The 15,186-nt window shown below is 44.2% G+C and overlaps 1 protein-coding gene across 1 annotated transcript in view; it reads left to right on the forward strand.

Moving 5' to 3' along the window:
* Positions 1 to 10,721: 10,721 nt before the first annotated feature.
* The window catches only part of bnc2 (basonuclin zinc finger protein 2), a 91,252-nt gene continuing 86,787 nt past the window's right edge, over positions 10,722 to 15,186 (forward strand). Inside the window, exons 1-2 of the mRNA XM_070828121.1 lie at positions 10,722 to 10,736; positions 11,719 to 12,078. Coding sequence (XP_070684222.1) covers positions 10,734 to 10,736; positions 11,719 to 12,078 — 363 coding nt within the window. The 5' untranslated portion in view covers positions 10,722 to 10,733. The remainder of the gene's footprint in view (positions 10,737 to 11,718; positions 12,079 to 15,186) is intronic.

A 15,186-nucleotide genomic window follows, 5' to 3' on the forward strand; every position in this document is an offset into this window, starting at 1 on the left:
TGTGATGTGAGCTCCACAAACTAAATTATACTGAGGTGGAGGCAGAAAATGCAGATATGCATATCTCAAAATCAGTGGAAATAAAAGCAAAACTGTCTGTACAGTTTTATGATTTTCAATGTGAACTGACCCCTACAAATTTGTTTTTAAAGAACGTCATGAACTTATGCTGAATATATGTCTTGCATCCTATTTGTGTATGGAAGGACTATTACACTTGGAGGGGGAACCTGGTGCAGCTGGATAGAGAACCTCAGTTCATTCAGCCATCCGTGTAACTCTGCTGCAAACTAAGAAACTAAGAGTGGCTGTGTTCCTCCCGCTGTTAGACCTACACATGGGTCCACGGTGGCCAAATGGCCCGTCAACCAGTCTTCTTATGTATCAAATTAGACCAGAGCTGTCCCAGTGTGCTCCAGCCTTGTCCACAGGAAATCAAGGCCTGGTGGAACTTAAGTGAATGAAGCCCCACTTTGGCACATTCTAGCTGGAGAGATGGTGGCAAGAGCAAAGCCCCCCTGGAGCTTGTCAGTAGTTGGGAGAAGACACATACACACACACGCACAGGTGCAAATACCTATTTGCTGATGTTCACACAGGAGCACAAACTCACAGTGGATAGGTGCTGTCAACTCTGCGGCAACGCTGCTTAGCCACTCCACTCCCATATTTACTTATTTATTGGCAGCAATGGCTGCGATGACAGGGCCACTCACTCTCAGAAAGCCTCCCAGGCTCCACGACGTCCCTTCATGCAGTAGCGTAAAAATTTTAAGAGCCTCAGGCCTGGTTTGATGATTTTGACGTGAGTTAGCGTGTAGTCGAGTTGTCGGGTGCATTCAGGGGGCTAACTGTTCTAATGCGTTTACCCTCTTGCCTCTTGAGTGTGTCTGTGTGTGTCTCAAAGCGAAGTGAAGTGTCACTTAATAATTTAGTCGTTGGTTTCGTCCCCCTCGCCATCCATCCATCCATTCACAGCCCTTTATGTCTTGCCTCTGGGAATGCGGCGGCCATCCCTCTGCCTCTCAGGGAGTGATAGAATGAGCAGAGACAGGTGACAGAATCTGGTGTGGTGGTGTGTAAGGACAAAGTGAGAAAGACTGACGGCGAGAGAAAGAGAGGCAGACAGCAGAGTGAACATAAACGTTCAGAAACAGACAAGAACTGAAGGAGCTTGAGGTGATTCATGAGTGACTGGAAGATAATGAACAGCAGCCACTTTTTTGAGTCTAAATTTTCACAATGCAGGTTCGTTACAGAGAGCCTCACATCCGTTCAGTCATTAAGTCTGACTTACGCGTCTTATGCATTAAAGCAACGCAGACACGTAAAATGGAATATATGCCCATACCTAACACACACACACACACACACACACACACACACAAACACACACACAGCTGGGCTTCTGGCATCTGTGGATGCCAGATGTAGACAGGAGATCTTTCTCTCTCATCACCGTTTTCAGACTAATAGGTTCTTGTTCTGCGTGGAAGTGGTTCTGAGGCGAGAGCGGGAACTGAAAGCCTGCATGCCAAACTCGTGGCTACGGTTGTAATAATCAAATAATATAACTTGGCCACGTGTAAGAATGTGTGTTAATACACGAGAGCTTTCAACAAAGTCTCCCAGTGCCAGTGGCCTCCTATATACTTTAATGTGACTTGATGTTCACTTAACCCTCCTCCCCCTTCCTTGTAATTGAAACCTGATGGTGGAATAATAATCATTTCTTCATTTTTTTCTGCTTGCTGCATTTTCTAAGCTGATTTTTGCCGGGGCTGTGGGATAGTGTTCAATTACAAGAGGTTTGGAGGAGGGGAGGGCATTGCGATGAGCATTACACTTACAACCCCTCCATGGGTTCACTGGAAGAGAAGCTAAAATGACTTTTTAATGCGCCGATCGTTTGGTTGGCACAGACAACATGCAGAACTTTAAAAATAAAAAATATATTACTCTTGAAGCTGCACTTCCTACGCCTCTCCTCTTCATACACACAATTGAAAAAAGATGAAGAAAGAAAGAAAAGGAGGATGTGCTCGGAGTGAGAATTAGAACTCAAACTTTTTTGTGATTGAAATTCTCCCTCCTCGGTGAAGTGAAGTCCCAAACCTAAACTTTGTTGCTTGTTTGCTAAGTGGTTTTACTACCGCAGGGTGATTTGTGTGACATTTATTTGGGAGTTTTTTTTTTTGGCCGGGGAGAGTCACAAGTGTTTGTGTGTTTGTCGTGTTGTTAGCGGTTATGTTCCTTGTCATGTGTGTGCCATAAATAAAGACTCCCCTGGCTAATGTAACCCACATGTTTTTTGTTCCCACCTCCCTCCCAGTGCGGCGTTTGTTTTCGCGGAGGACTCAGATGGTACACAGCTCTTTTGGACCGCCTCTCAACTTTTGTGAGGTCATTGGTTTTTTATTTTTTTTTATATCAAAGGCAGCTGTGGGCTTCCCTGTTACTCACAAAGGCTAACAGGTATAACGTGTGATTCCCATTATTTCACTACCTCACCACATAACTCATGCACATCTGGTTACTGATGACCACTCTCGAAACATTTGGACACAGACTAACACTCAGACATAAGCATTAGTCTGATAAATCCTTGTTTGGTTTTTGTCTCAATTTGACAGAAACTATTAATTTCACATGTCGTATTGGCCCAAGTATAAGATGAACCCGACTATAAGATGACTCCTCCTTTTCCAACACCTGGTTTTGGAAAAGGATTAGACCTGTTGGGAATATTTCCATAAGACACTATTAGAGGAGGAGAATCCTCATCCTTGAGGCCTTTTCCCTCATAAAAATGAAGCACGAAATACTTCCATTAGAAAAAAAAGGTAAATCCCACATTTGTGTAGCTTGTTTATCAGTCACATACTCTATCACTGTCCTGTCACCCATTATTTTCTCTGGCTGGACTGTCTTTTTGAGCTCATCATTGAATTCTGTGACTCCAGTAATTCTTGGCTGCTTGACAGTTGATTCGGTCCTGGTTCATTTTTCTACGAAAGCTTTCGAATAGTTTTCATTTGTCAGGGCTTTATTTCCATTTATGTGGCAACACAAGAAATTACACAAGCCACCACAACCCTGTCTCTTAGAAATTACAGCAATACAAGTTAAGTCAATGTTATTTATGTAGCCCTGTATCACAAATTTGCCTCAAGGGCCTTTACAATCTGTACAGTATACAGCGCTCGCTATCCTTAGATGCCCCAATATAGCGAGGCCAAATACGATTTAAAGGAAAAGCAATGTTGGCTGGTTTGTGTCTTCTATTAACATAATGAGGAAAAGTTGCATTGTGTATGAGTGAAATGTTCACTGACAGAGCATTTCAATTGGTTTCCAGCTTGTGACTGTAGTTATGGTTTTATTTAGACACAGGCAGCACTTGATTAAGGTTAGGGAAAGATCATGTCTTAGTTTAATACAGAGAAAGTCCACAGTGACTTGAAGCAGCAGACATGATGTGTAACATTTAAGCTACCATGATGTTAAAACCATATTTAGTAATATATAAATGTAAGTTTTAGGAGACGGAGTTAAAGGTCAACTGGGCTGCATGAACACTTTTATGGATGACCAACTGTAACAATGCACTGTGAAAGATCTTCAAGAAACTCTCTGGCCCAGCAACATTCAGACTACAAACAATTCCCAATTCACCACTCTCTGTAGCAGCCAGTGTGACCAGCACTCTCTTCATTCAAAAAACGCTGATGTTGGGAATACGTAATGTCAAATGCGATCCCCAACTTTAAATGCCATTTCTGCAAAAACTACGGTAATTTTATTTTTTTCTGGTGCTGTATTTCCTGTCAGTATTTTGTCCCTCCACAACAAACAGCAATCCTCAAAGTAACAGTTGAAGGTCACCGTAATTACCACTGGCATTACGCTCACTTTTATCAGGGCCTCAGCAAGAGGAGAAAGTGTGTCAGCGAGTGTCAAAGGGAGCAGAAAGCTAAAAGAGGTAAAGATATATTAGTGAGGTCAGATGGGAAAAAAAAATCTTAGGGCGAGAATGAGAGAGGAAGAATAAAAACAGAATAATGAGAGACGGAGAGATGGGAAGTTAGGAAAGAGAAGAGAAGAGAAGGACTTTGTCAAACTCTCAGTGCTGGTTTCAATGGAGATTGGGTTGGTGGTGGTGGTGGTGAGGGGGGGTACAATGGGGGCGCTGGCAGGGTTGCCACGGCAGCGTTCCGGATGGGCAGGCGGTCTCCTCTCAGGGGGTGAGGGGGGACGTGGGGCTGTCAGGGAGCCTGGCAGGTAGAGACACAACGCCCTGTGACTGGGGGGGAGCACGGGTCAGTGAGAGAGGACAGGAGCGAGGGGATGGAGGCAGCGGAGGGGTGAGGTGGAGGCCTGTCTGATGAGGTGAGAAGAGAGAGAGAGTAGAAGGGGAGGGAGACATGAGGGGAGTAAATGAGGGTGGATGCGGAGAAGAGCTAGAGATGATTAGAAGAGAATTATCCAAGTGTGAGTGTGAATGACTGTGGAGTTAGTGGAGGAAATAAGAGAGAGAAAACGGAGAAGGGTGGGCTCAGGATGCCTGGCTGTGAAATTCCCTAAAACCACCCCAGTCAGTAGGCAAGTGATAGAACCTCGTCCTCCTCTGTTGTTCTTCTCCTTCTGTCTCTTTTCCTCTACTTTCCTTCTTTAAAGTTTGCATGAGGCAGAATGGAGAGCAACACGTAATCCAACAAAGCAGCTAACCAGCATACTACAGACTGTAAACAATCACAATAATAACTGGATGTTGTGGAGGTCAGTGTATTTGGGGTTCAAGTTAAATTTAGTTAAACTTTGGCTGCAAAACATGGCCGGAGAATCAGGTGCCAATAAAAGTTAATTACTAAAAAGTACAATATTTTATTATTTAAAAGACTGATTTGTTCTCGTGGGGACTCACAACATGCTGCAAAAATGTTTTGGCTTCTTGAAGGCCGTAACAAATAGAGCACATATTGAGATAGAAAGATTTGTTGATTATTCAATTAATTGATATATTGATATATTCTGATATTTGAAAAGTAATTTCTTGAGGCAAAATGCCTAACAAAAGATTGCTATTTCAAGCTTCTGAGATGTAAATATTTGCTGCTCTGCTTCATCTTTGATAATAGTAAAACAGTACATTTATAACAGTAAATTGAATGTCTTTGAGTTTTGGACTGGCAGTTTGTGTGTAGTGAGGTGGTAATTTGGTGAGACGAATCATTACCTGCACGGTCAGAGATGTGCATTTGTTGTGTGTGTGTGTGTGTGTTTGTGTGCATTAAGCCACATGTGCACCGCTCGCTGTATTGCCGTTAATAAAATTGTAGTTTTGTTTCCTGACCTCATAAGTGGAGTCTTCCCTTCTTGGAAAAACAAAACGAGCACGTGGAGAACTTGATACATAACATGTGTCATTAGGTCATGAATTGCCAAATAGGCATTAGCAGATTGTGCTCTCAGCCATTAACCTTTTGCTATTCAATGTTACCACAAATACAGTTGAAAATCGTAAATAACTCATAAGACTCGAAGGAGACGTTCCACTGGCATTTTTTTTCCCTGTGGTTCTTCACAAAGGTGCACTTATTAGTGGAGGCCAGATTGCAGTGATCAGTGACACAGACAATCATGTGGCTCTCTCTCGTTTCTCTCAGACCTTTTGGTGCCCTCGTCTGTGTCTCTCTGTGTCTTCCTGTCTCTCCCGTTATCACAAGTGAGGGGCTGTTCCTGTCGGTGTCATATGATGTCTTGTGGCCCTGTTGTGGTAGCAGAACAGTGACAGTTCTATCCCTGTGCCATCTGATCGACACGCCTTTCCTTGTCACATGTACGCACGCTGCCTGCTTGAGTGTATGTGTGTGAGAGCATCCGTGTATGACCATAAATCAGGTCACCAACAGTTCCAGCCCGCGGCCATGTGCTCCTGCTTATGTCTCTAGTGTACTGTACAAAGGCAGCACTCAGTCTTTTGGAAATGCCACTTCCCACTAGTGTTAAACGATTATCATTGTTTTGGTCTGTTCATTTTTAATAATTTGACCTCAAATGGACAAAAAAAAAAGTCTGAGCTTTCAATCTGGACAAAAGTTTGGATTACAAAACAGCTGACAGCATGAACTTTGTCACATAGCAACCTGAATTGAACCAGTGTTCTCTCGCTGCATTCGAAAAGCATCTTCCTCAGCAAAGAGACACTCATCAACCTTTTTCTACAGGCCTTAACCATTTGTTTCTACGGCAGATAATCACCATCCCTGCACAAATTATGTTGTTCTGCTTTCCTCTCTCTCTGCCCTCTGCTTCTGTCCTTCCATTTGCCCTTGTTTAGTGTATAAAAGGCCAATTTGAGTTTTGCTCGGTTTTGATTTCATTCCATGAAAAATCCCCCACCCCCCCTCATGAAAAAAAGCTAACAAAACGCAGAAAAATAACATGAAAGACAAGCATTGTAATTAGGACTTTCTGATGACCTCTGTGTCGTATTCGCTGTTGTTTTCATGAACTGGTTTTCTCACTTTGCATAGAAAATGAAAAGCAAGGTACTTTGCCCTCTCAAGGCTTGAGAGTGCTGAAAGGGGAATTGGTTCTCTTGAGACTGTTCTAACAACCCAGCGCTGTCGCACCCAATTTCTGGGCTATTTGACCCATTAGATGTCAATGTTTGGGAAACAAACTGGCAGCGCTGAGAGGTTTGATGGGTATAATAATGTGGGCTTAGTGATGGAAGGTGCGTTCTGAAACACATTTGCAGCATATGGTCAAAGAGCAAAAAAAAAAAAAAAAATCGCTGCCAAAGTACATAAAAAAGATTACCTCTAAAAAAAAAAATGAAAAACTAGATGAAAAACGTTAATTTTTTTTCCACAAAGAATAGGGTGTCATTTCAGAAGAATCTTTTAAGAACATCAATTTGAAAACATTTACATTTCTTAAAGAACACTCAAACAATGTGTGCAAGATAATCCAAATCTTGTGAAGTCATTAGCAGCGATTGCAGAAATAATTATTTAACACCGTGTAGGCATTTTCACAAAGATATCTGAGTCTGGGATGTATCGAACACCTGAGAGCTGGATCATGCAGCATGCTCATTGTGCATTATGCTGCACAATTTTTACAGACACGTTCTTTCCCCCCAAAATATTGAATTTACTTTAACTGTATGCATAACACCTTGTCTGTGTTCCATGTTATGTATATAATCAGTTTTTTAAATATGATTTTCCCCCATTTTTTGGTTTCTTTCTTTTGTTTTTGTCTTCTTTGTCTGTGTGTGTGTTTGTGATACAATCACAAAGAATCAACAGAATTATAATTCAAATAGCCATTTTAACTTTTAAAATCTCTACACTGTACAGAAATAATGGAATGAGGACATCTTTCATTAGCATTTCAGAAATGGGGCAACAGGGGTTATATTTTTTGGGGAACATTCTCTGGAAATGCAGGCTTTGTAATTCTTCAATCTTGACAATCCCTCTCTGACCGCTTGGGTTATAGCACTGTGCCCCAGACTGAGGGTGTGAGTCACTGGGGAATAAGGATGCTATGGCAGAGCTTTAACCTCATGCGCACACTTGTATCGATCCGTACAAGCCTCAGTGACTGTTGCTACAGAGCGGACTGCACTCTGTCATACTGGGCTCCCCCTGTCACTGGTCAGTGGCAGCTAAGGAGAACTGCAACCCATCACACACCAGTATCCAGCACGCACCCATCTGCCTCTGGGATAAGACACTGCCACCAATCCTGCCCTCTCCTCACGTCTCACCCGACCACCCTCACTCCCCCATCCCCTTCATCTTTCCCTCTTTCTCTACCTCACTTTTCCTCTAATGAGTTGCAACACTGATAACGAGCCTGATGATCTTCCATTGATTCGGCTATCACTTGCTTGTCTGGTAATTGATCCGTAGCTGAGCCTCTAGTTAATTATATGGGCTTCGACATGGACCCCTGCCCCGGGGGGAATTTTCAAGTCCTGCACAATAATAGTTTTAATAAAGGAGCCCTAGGATCTCCTGCATCCTTTTTTTCTACCCCATCCCAGCATTTCTCATCTTTCCATTTCCTCCTTCCTCGCCGTTTCCCCCCTAAATTTCTCCATCTCTGTATTTTTTTTTTTTTTTTACTTTGGTGTCTCTTCCTCGTTTCCTCTGTCATCATGGCCATTACCATCAGCAGAGGCAAGGGGGGAGGGAAAAAAAGAGGGAGAGATGTGGAGGGAGAGTGAGCAATATTGGCAGAGTCCATTCCTCCCTCCCACAAATAACAGCCATTAACCAGCCAGGTCAGAAGCTGAGCCACCAGCTTGACTTGAAGCACTGAGTGCCACTCCACAAACCCACAGACCTGCACATTTACAGACGACAAGGGAGGGAGCGGGAGAGGGAGAGAGAGAGAAAGAGAGAGAGACAGAGAGGAAGGGAGGCGTGAGCTGGAGAGCAAAAAGGAACCTCGGCTGCTAAATTGTCACTTAATATAATTAGCCCGAGCCTCATGCATTACCTTTTCAATAAGTTGTTAAGAGCAGACAACGCGGTACGTGGACAGGAGGTGACACATTATGCCTTTTATGACAGGGCTGCTTGTGGCTTCTGACAAGGCGCAGGCCCCTATGCAAAAGATAAATGAAGAAAGGAGTGGGGGGGGCGGGGGGTGCAGTAAAAGGAAGACAGAGCAAGGTGTAGAAGAGATCTAGAAGTGGAGAAAAACATCACAGGAGACAAAAGCTAAAGACTAAGATGAAGGCAGGGAAGGAGAAAGGAGTGAAGATGTAAATTGTGCTTGAGACAAAAAGCACAATTGGACATTTTCGAAGTGTTAAGACACGCACTGTATACTTTTCTCTCTGCTAGCAGAAATCCCTCGCACATAACAGTAGAGACCGGTGTGATAATCTCAGCAAAGGTTAACAGTACACCGCCATTAGCACACCATACAAAAGGCTTTTAACAGACAACCATGCACCTGTCTGCAGCAATTTACCACAAAATTTGAGGTGACTTTATATATCAGAAGCCATTTAATGCAGCCGACGAGAGAAGTTCTCTTTCTGTCCCTTTCTCTTTTGTTCCTCGGCGGTGGAAAGATCACAGTGACATCTCCCTCTCGCTGCGGACTGAGGCACCTGGTCTGTCATTTCTCTAATGATGGTCGGGGTGAATAGACGGGGTGGAGAAGAAGAGATGGGAGATTTAAAGGGAAGGAGAGAAGGAAAGGAGGAGGTGTTGGGGGGGGATGTCTTCATTGTTTGAGATGTGTCCTGTGCCGTGTCAAAGGAAGCATAGATCTCCTTCCTCATTTTTTTTTTTTTTGTTTTATCCTCCTGTGTGTCTTTTTCTCTGTGTCTGCCTCCCTTTACTCCTCCATCCCTCATTTTATTCCCTTACCTTTGCTGCTGTGGGGACCAATTTGGCTAAAATGGAACCTCTTCCTCATTTTTTTCTTAATTAAAATCTGAGAGCCTCCACGGGGGAGGGGGGGGGGCTGGGTAGGGAGGGTGGCGGTGTTCCTGTGTGTGTGTGTGTGTGTGTGTGTGTGTGTGTGTGTGTGCCAGTGAATGTGTGTGTTCGTATGCATGCTGGTGGCAGATTGCCTGCGTTCCATTAGTCTTTCATTAGAGAGGGTGAAAATCAAACAAAGGCACAAGATTCTTTTGGAGATATAACAAGTCCATTGATATTTTTTTGTTGTTTAATTTTGCTTGTTTTTTTTTATTGCTGCCCTAGAAATAAGAAATAGAACCACTTGAAGCCCGAATTAAAGAACATTTGGGTTGAATCTTGAATATTCCATTTTTCAAACAAAGGAACAAATACTTTATAACAGCATGCAACTGTGATGCTTTTCTTTAAGTTTCTTTTTTTTTCCAAGATAAAACTGAGTTATTTTACTAAGCATCGTGTGTATGTTTGTGTGCGTGTGTGTCTGTGTGTGTGTGCGCGTGTGTGTGTGTGCGTGTGTGTTAGGTGGGATGGTCCCTCAGGGGGACTAAGTTGCTCTGAGACGTGCTGGCCACTCACAGCGCAAATGGAAATAAGGCAGGGGGACACCCCCCCCCACCTCCCCCACCCCTCCCTCCTCCTGCTCTGCGATGGCTCTTGCCCCCACCTTCCTACCCCCTAGCAGAGGAGGGGTGTGTGTGTGTGTGCGTGTGTGTGTGAAAGAGAGGAAGCGTGCAGCACGATGTCATTGAGCATCTCAGAGTGGAGCAGCACAGTTGACTCAGTTGAGCTTGCACCGGCCCGACACACACACGCTCAGCCTCTTGCTCCCTTACACACACACACACACACACACACACACTCAGACACTCAGAGAGCCACCGTCTCTCTTTCACTCTTCGCTCGCTCGCTCGCTCTCACATGCTCTCGCTCTCTTGCGCACACACACACACACACACACACGCTCAGGCGCTCAGTTTAGTTCCTCAGCGGCTGCAGCGGAGTACAGAGGAGTCAGAGAGAGAGAGAGAGAGAGCGAGAGAGGGAGAGAGAGAGAGAGAGAGAGGGAGAGAGGAGAAGAGAGAGGACAGGCGGCACAGTACGGACGTGGAGAGAGGGACACGATCACAGAGAGAGAGAGAGAGAGAGAGAGAGAGTGTGTTAAGGAGAGAGAAAGGGAGAGAGAGAGAGAGGAGCGGGAGGCAGGGAGAGCTGGATAGCTGGTGGCTCACTCCCACACCTCATCCTCACTTTGCTGGGACAGGCACAGAATTGATGGTAAGAGACCTTTATGCGTTTTATTGCCTCAACGGTTTGCTTTGCATGGCGCTTTTCGTGGGACTTTGTACTATTTAGAAAATTTGAAACACTTTTTTTGGGGGGTAAATTTTTGAACATAGATTTTGTTTTACTTGACATTCACGTTTTCTGTGAAACTGTTTGTTTACGTTTCACATTTAGTTGTTTGTTTGCTGTTTTTGGTAGTGCACATTTTTTGATTTTATTTTCTAAATTTCTGTAAGACTCAGTTCTTACATTAGAAAAACATAGATTACAGAGCATTGCACAGATTTGTTTTTATCCTAATGTGTGCATGTATTCAGAATGACAGTTCCCAGGTTTTTCAACTTTTTCTTTCCTACTTTTTTTTTTTGACGTTTCTTTTATATTCGAGTACATCTGTGTGTGTGAATGTGTGCATGCATGCATGTGTGTAAACATGTGGTCTATTGTATCTGTGTGAGTCCATGTCCAAGTACAAAATGACTGACAGATGGATTAAAGCAAAAACTGAGGCCACGGGCAACATCACGCACCCCTCCTCGCCAATTCCCATAACCCCCCTCTTTTTTCTTTCACTCCATTCTTGCTCACCTTCTCATCAGCCCCTTCCTCACCTCCATCCTGCTCCTCATCCCTCGTCACCTCCAGTGCTCCGCTCATCTTGCCCTGTCCAAGACGAGGCCCCTGAGGAAATTCACTGCAAGCCCTCTTTTCTCTCTCTTCTTGCGAATTAACTCCACACACACACACTCCTTCGCCACCATAGCTGCCAAGAAACCTCACACACATCTACTCCCTCAACTCCCCTCTCACTGTTATCCTCCTCGAGAAGCAGGACCCGCACAAGACGAAATAAAGGCAACAAGACCCCAAAAGAACCCACCTTCACTGACTTTTTTTTTTCTTCTTCTCTCCTCCTTCACACTCCCACATCCCTCCTGCCCTCCCTCCCTGTCTCTCCCTCTCTCTGTCTAAGTCCAAGGAGGCAGAGTTGGATGTGAGAGGCAGTGAGTGCGACACAGTCCCACAAGAGCCCAGCACAGACCAAGAGCCGCCCAGGCCACCTCCAACTAAGGCTAACGGACCCACCGGCACCGCTGGCGTTTGCACGAGCATCCCCTCCAGTAGCCACAGTAGCAGCAGCACCAGCAGCACCACCAGCAGCAGCAGAAGTGGTCTGGGTGGCATTAGCATCGTTAGCAGCAGCGCTGAGGGAGCAGGCGAAAGCTCCATGCAGTTCAGCACCAGACCGCCTAGTGCTGAGCAGCCGGGCTTCATGGGGACATGGCAGCAGCAGAGCACTGACAGCAACCTCCTCTACAGAATGTCCCAGCAGGTACGTCAGCTCAGCCTCACCCCCTCATCCTCTCCCCCTCTGTCTCTTCTCTCCTCTCCTCTTTCCACATTATCAGTCTATATTCAAGGACCAAACTTTTATTTCCCTTCTCTTGGTGTACGCTGATACGTCTGCTGTTGTGATTCTTACTACCTCTTGGTGTTGTGTGCGAAAAAGACAGGGTTTGTGTGTGTTTGCACGTGTGTTAGTAGGATGTGTGCATGTAATGTAAGGGGTAGGGTGGGTGGGTTGTGGGAAATGTTTAGTTTGGGATATGTCAAATTAAGAATCCTTACTTGCAATTGCATTTTTGCAACTTTTCCTCCCCACCGCCTTTGAATACATGAGATTTGATGTTGTGTGTATGTCTTTATGATGTTCCAAACACCATGTCTGAAAGTGTTTTCATTCATGCAGCCTGTGTGTGTGTGTGTGTGTGTGAGTGTGTTCCTTTTAATTTGACCAATCCAGCCATTTTCTGCTTTATAAAATATCTAAAAATAGCATATTTTGTGTATTAGTAAAAACACACATTTTAATGTAAAAATTGCACAGTATCAGATAACTAATTTATTTTACCATTTGATGGATTATACCTTGTCCGGATTCGTTACCTACATGCTTAAGTCTCCGTAATTGGTCTTTGAGCGGTGTGGAGTTTAAAGGCAAGCAATAGCAGTGTTTTGGTAACCTCAGTACCGATAAAGACTCGGGAAGGGGCGCCCCTCTGGGACCGGCTAATTGACTTCATGTGGCCGAGGCAGGAAGCTCCTTGCGCGGCTACAGAACAGCAGAGGAGCCGTGAACGAACTCAGGCTCGCCTGGAACAGCAGTGATGATAACGGACAGCCTGCACCGGCTGAGGAAAGTCCACATTACCTCCCGACATTTTTCGCTTGGTATCCTGGATGTTATGTTGAATTTCTCTAATGTTCAGTAGCTTTTAAAAAAAAAATGCTTTTCAAGTAGCCCCCAAGTTAGAACAAGAGAGTTATTTTTAAGAGACGGGTGGGGGTGTTGTTGTTTCGGTGGATAAAGGAGAGGCGAGAGGAGTGAGAGTGGAGTTTTGTGCATGCGTATGTGTGTGTGTGTGTGTGTGTGTTTGCGCGCGTGTACGTCCGTTCTCGCGCACGTGTGTATGTGTGTATGTGTGTGTGTATGTGGGGGAGACAGTAAAGATAGAGGATGGGTGTTAGGTTGCAGTTAATCATAGCGGGACCTGCAGGCTCTCCGTACCATGCACACGCTGTTACGCACGCAGGCCACAGCGGTTCTTGCGCAACAGCTTCGCCGCGGCTCTGCGCTGTAAATGATGAGAAACTTATTGTGTCACCTTGACGGTATTTACAGCCCGTGGAGTTTAAATCCCAGAGGTCTAATCGTGAGGGCGAAACTGACGTGTTGAGACTAAAACACATGTCGATGAAACTTTTGGGAACATTTCCTAAAGCATCTTTTCCCGATGTTACCTTAATGAAAAAACACTCAGTAGTCTGCATTTAACTGTGACCAATCTACACCAAACATTTTTGACCGAAATGAATCGCATCCCTGCACTGTCCATGCGCAGCATGCAGCATCGTATTTTTTTTTTTACAAGCCACCTGTGCTTGAACTCCCCCTGAAGAAACGATCATACAAAGTATTGATAAGTGAATTGGAAGAGCCGGGTGCGGTGTATTGAGAGGGGAGAGCGCTCCTGTGCTCTCCTCCTCTCCCGGTATGAAGCAGGTGGATGGGCCCCTGCGCTCAGCATCTGCTGGGACCCCACGTTTGCATCCCCAATCCTTTTTACAAATGCGCACCGTTGTTTCAATATAATCAGCTGTGGGACTCGCTGTTATTTATCCTTCCTCGCACCACTTAGAAGACATCTTCCCATGTTTAGTAGGCATGACATAAATTCTCCGAAGGAAGCCTGTTCCTTGACAGACTCGCCTTCTTGGAATCTAACCGATAATGACTTTGTGTTTGCCGAGGCTGGCGCACCCTGGGGTGTTGGAGGAGAGAAATGCGTTATGGGCTTGTGTTTCAAAATCTCCCCTCTCTCCCTTAAAGATCAACTATGTGACACGAGGGATGCTGTATTTTATCGTTGTTAGGCCAAATTATATTTCCATCTGATCGATAGAGACGCGAAAGTGCTCTGCGCAGTGCGTTTTGGACAGATGCGGCTGTGGTGAAGTGCAGGGCATCACCCAGCCGAAACATTTGGCAGTGCCTTTGACTTTCACACGAGGAAAGACTTTAGAAATGAGGGGAAATAGCATTTTTAACGTGAATGCAGACATTTGTTTTCTGCCTCATTCATAGTAACATAAATAAGCACATGGTTTACAGCAGGTGTCTGGTCCTCTCGGTGCTTAGACGTCAGTGGCCGATGAAGGTAAAGAAACTACAGCAAATATTCTAATGACCAAATAATAAATCTGGAGATCTGCGGTAGAATCTTTGTTTTTCTTTCTTCTCTTCCCGCTGTTTTTTTTTTTTTTTTTAGCACAGTAAAGCCATAAAAAAGCAGCACCTGTGTCCTTCAGAATGAAGAAAATCACTTCAACAAAATAGAATTGAGTACGAATGTCACCTCAGAACTGATTGATTTCCTTTTTGATTGACTCCTGCATTCGAGACATTTTATTGTATTCTATATTTCGGCTGTAACTGTAAATTATTTCAAAATGAATATGTTAATTTATTTCCATATTCACCCTAGATGTTTTTTTAAGGCAATGATACACCCCCCCCCCACCAAAATATTTGGCTAGAGGTTGTGTTTTTACAAATTTGATAAACAGATGAAAAAGGAAGGTGAATTAAATATTTTTCCTTATGATTTATTGACTTTGTGGTGGTAGGATTGCTTGCTGATAATATATCTACATGCAATTGCTTTTTTCTTTTTCTTATTATTGCGTGTTACTCTAAACTAACGAAATTACCAACACTGGCGATTAAAGCACCACAGTAAGCGAATAATTTACACCTTTCATAACAGGCCTTAATAGGCTTTTAATCTTTGAACTTTTTTTTTTTTCCTGAGCCACGTAGCAGGAGATTAAACAGCCTTCATAATCCACGCAAGTGTCAACAGGAAACAACACGAACAGC

This window comes from Pempheris klunzingeri, chromosome 3, assembly GCF_042242105.1.
Source record: "Pempheris klunzingeri isolate RE-2024b chromosome 3, fPemKlu1.hap1, whole genome shotgun sequence".
In the NCBI taxonomy this organism is placed as follows: Eukaryota; Metazoa; Chordata; class Actinopteri; order Acropomatiformes; family Pempheridae; genus Pempheris; species Pempheris klunzingeri.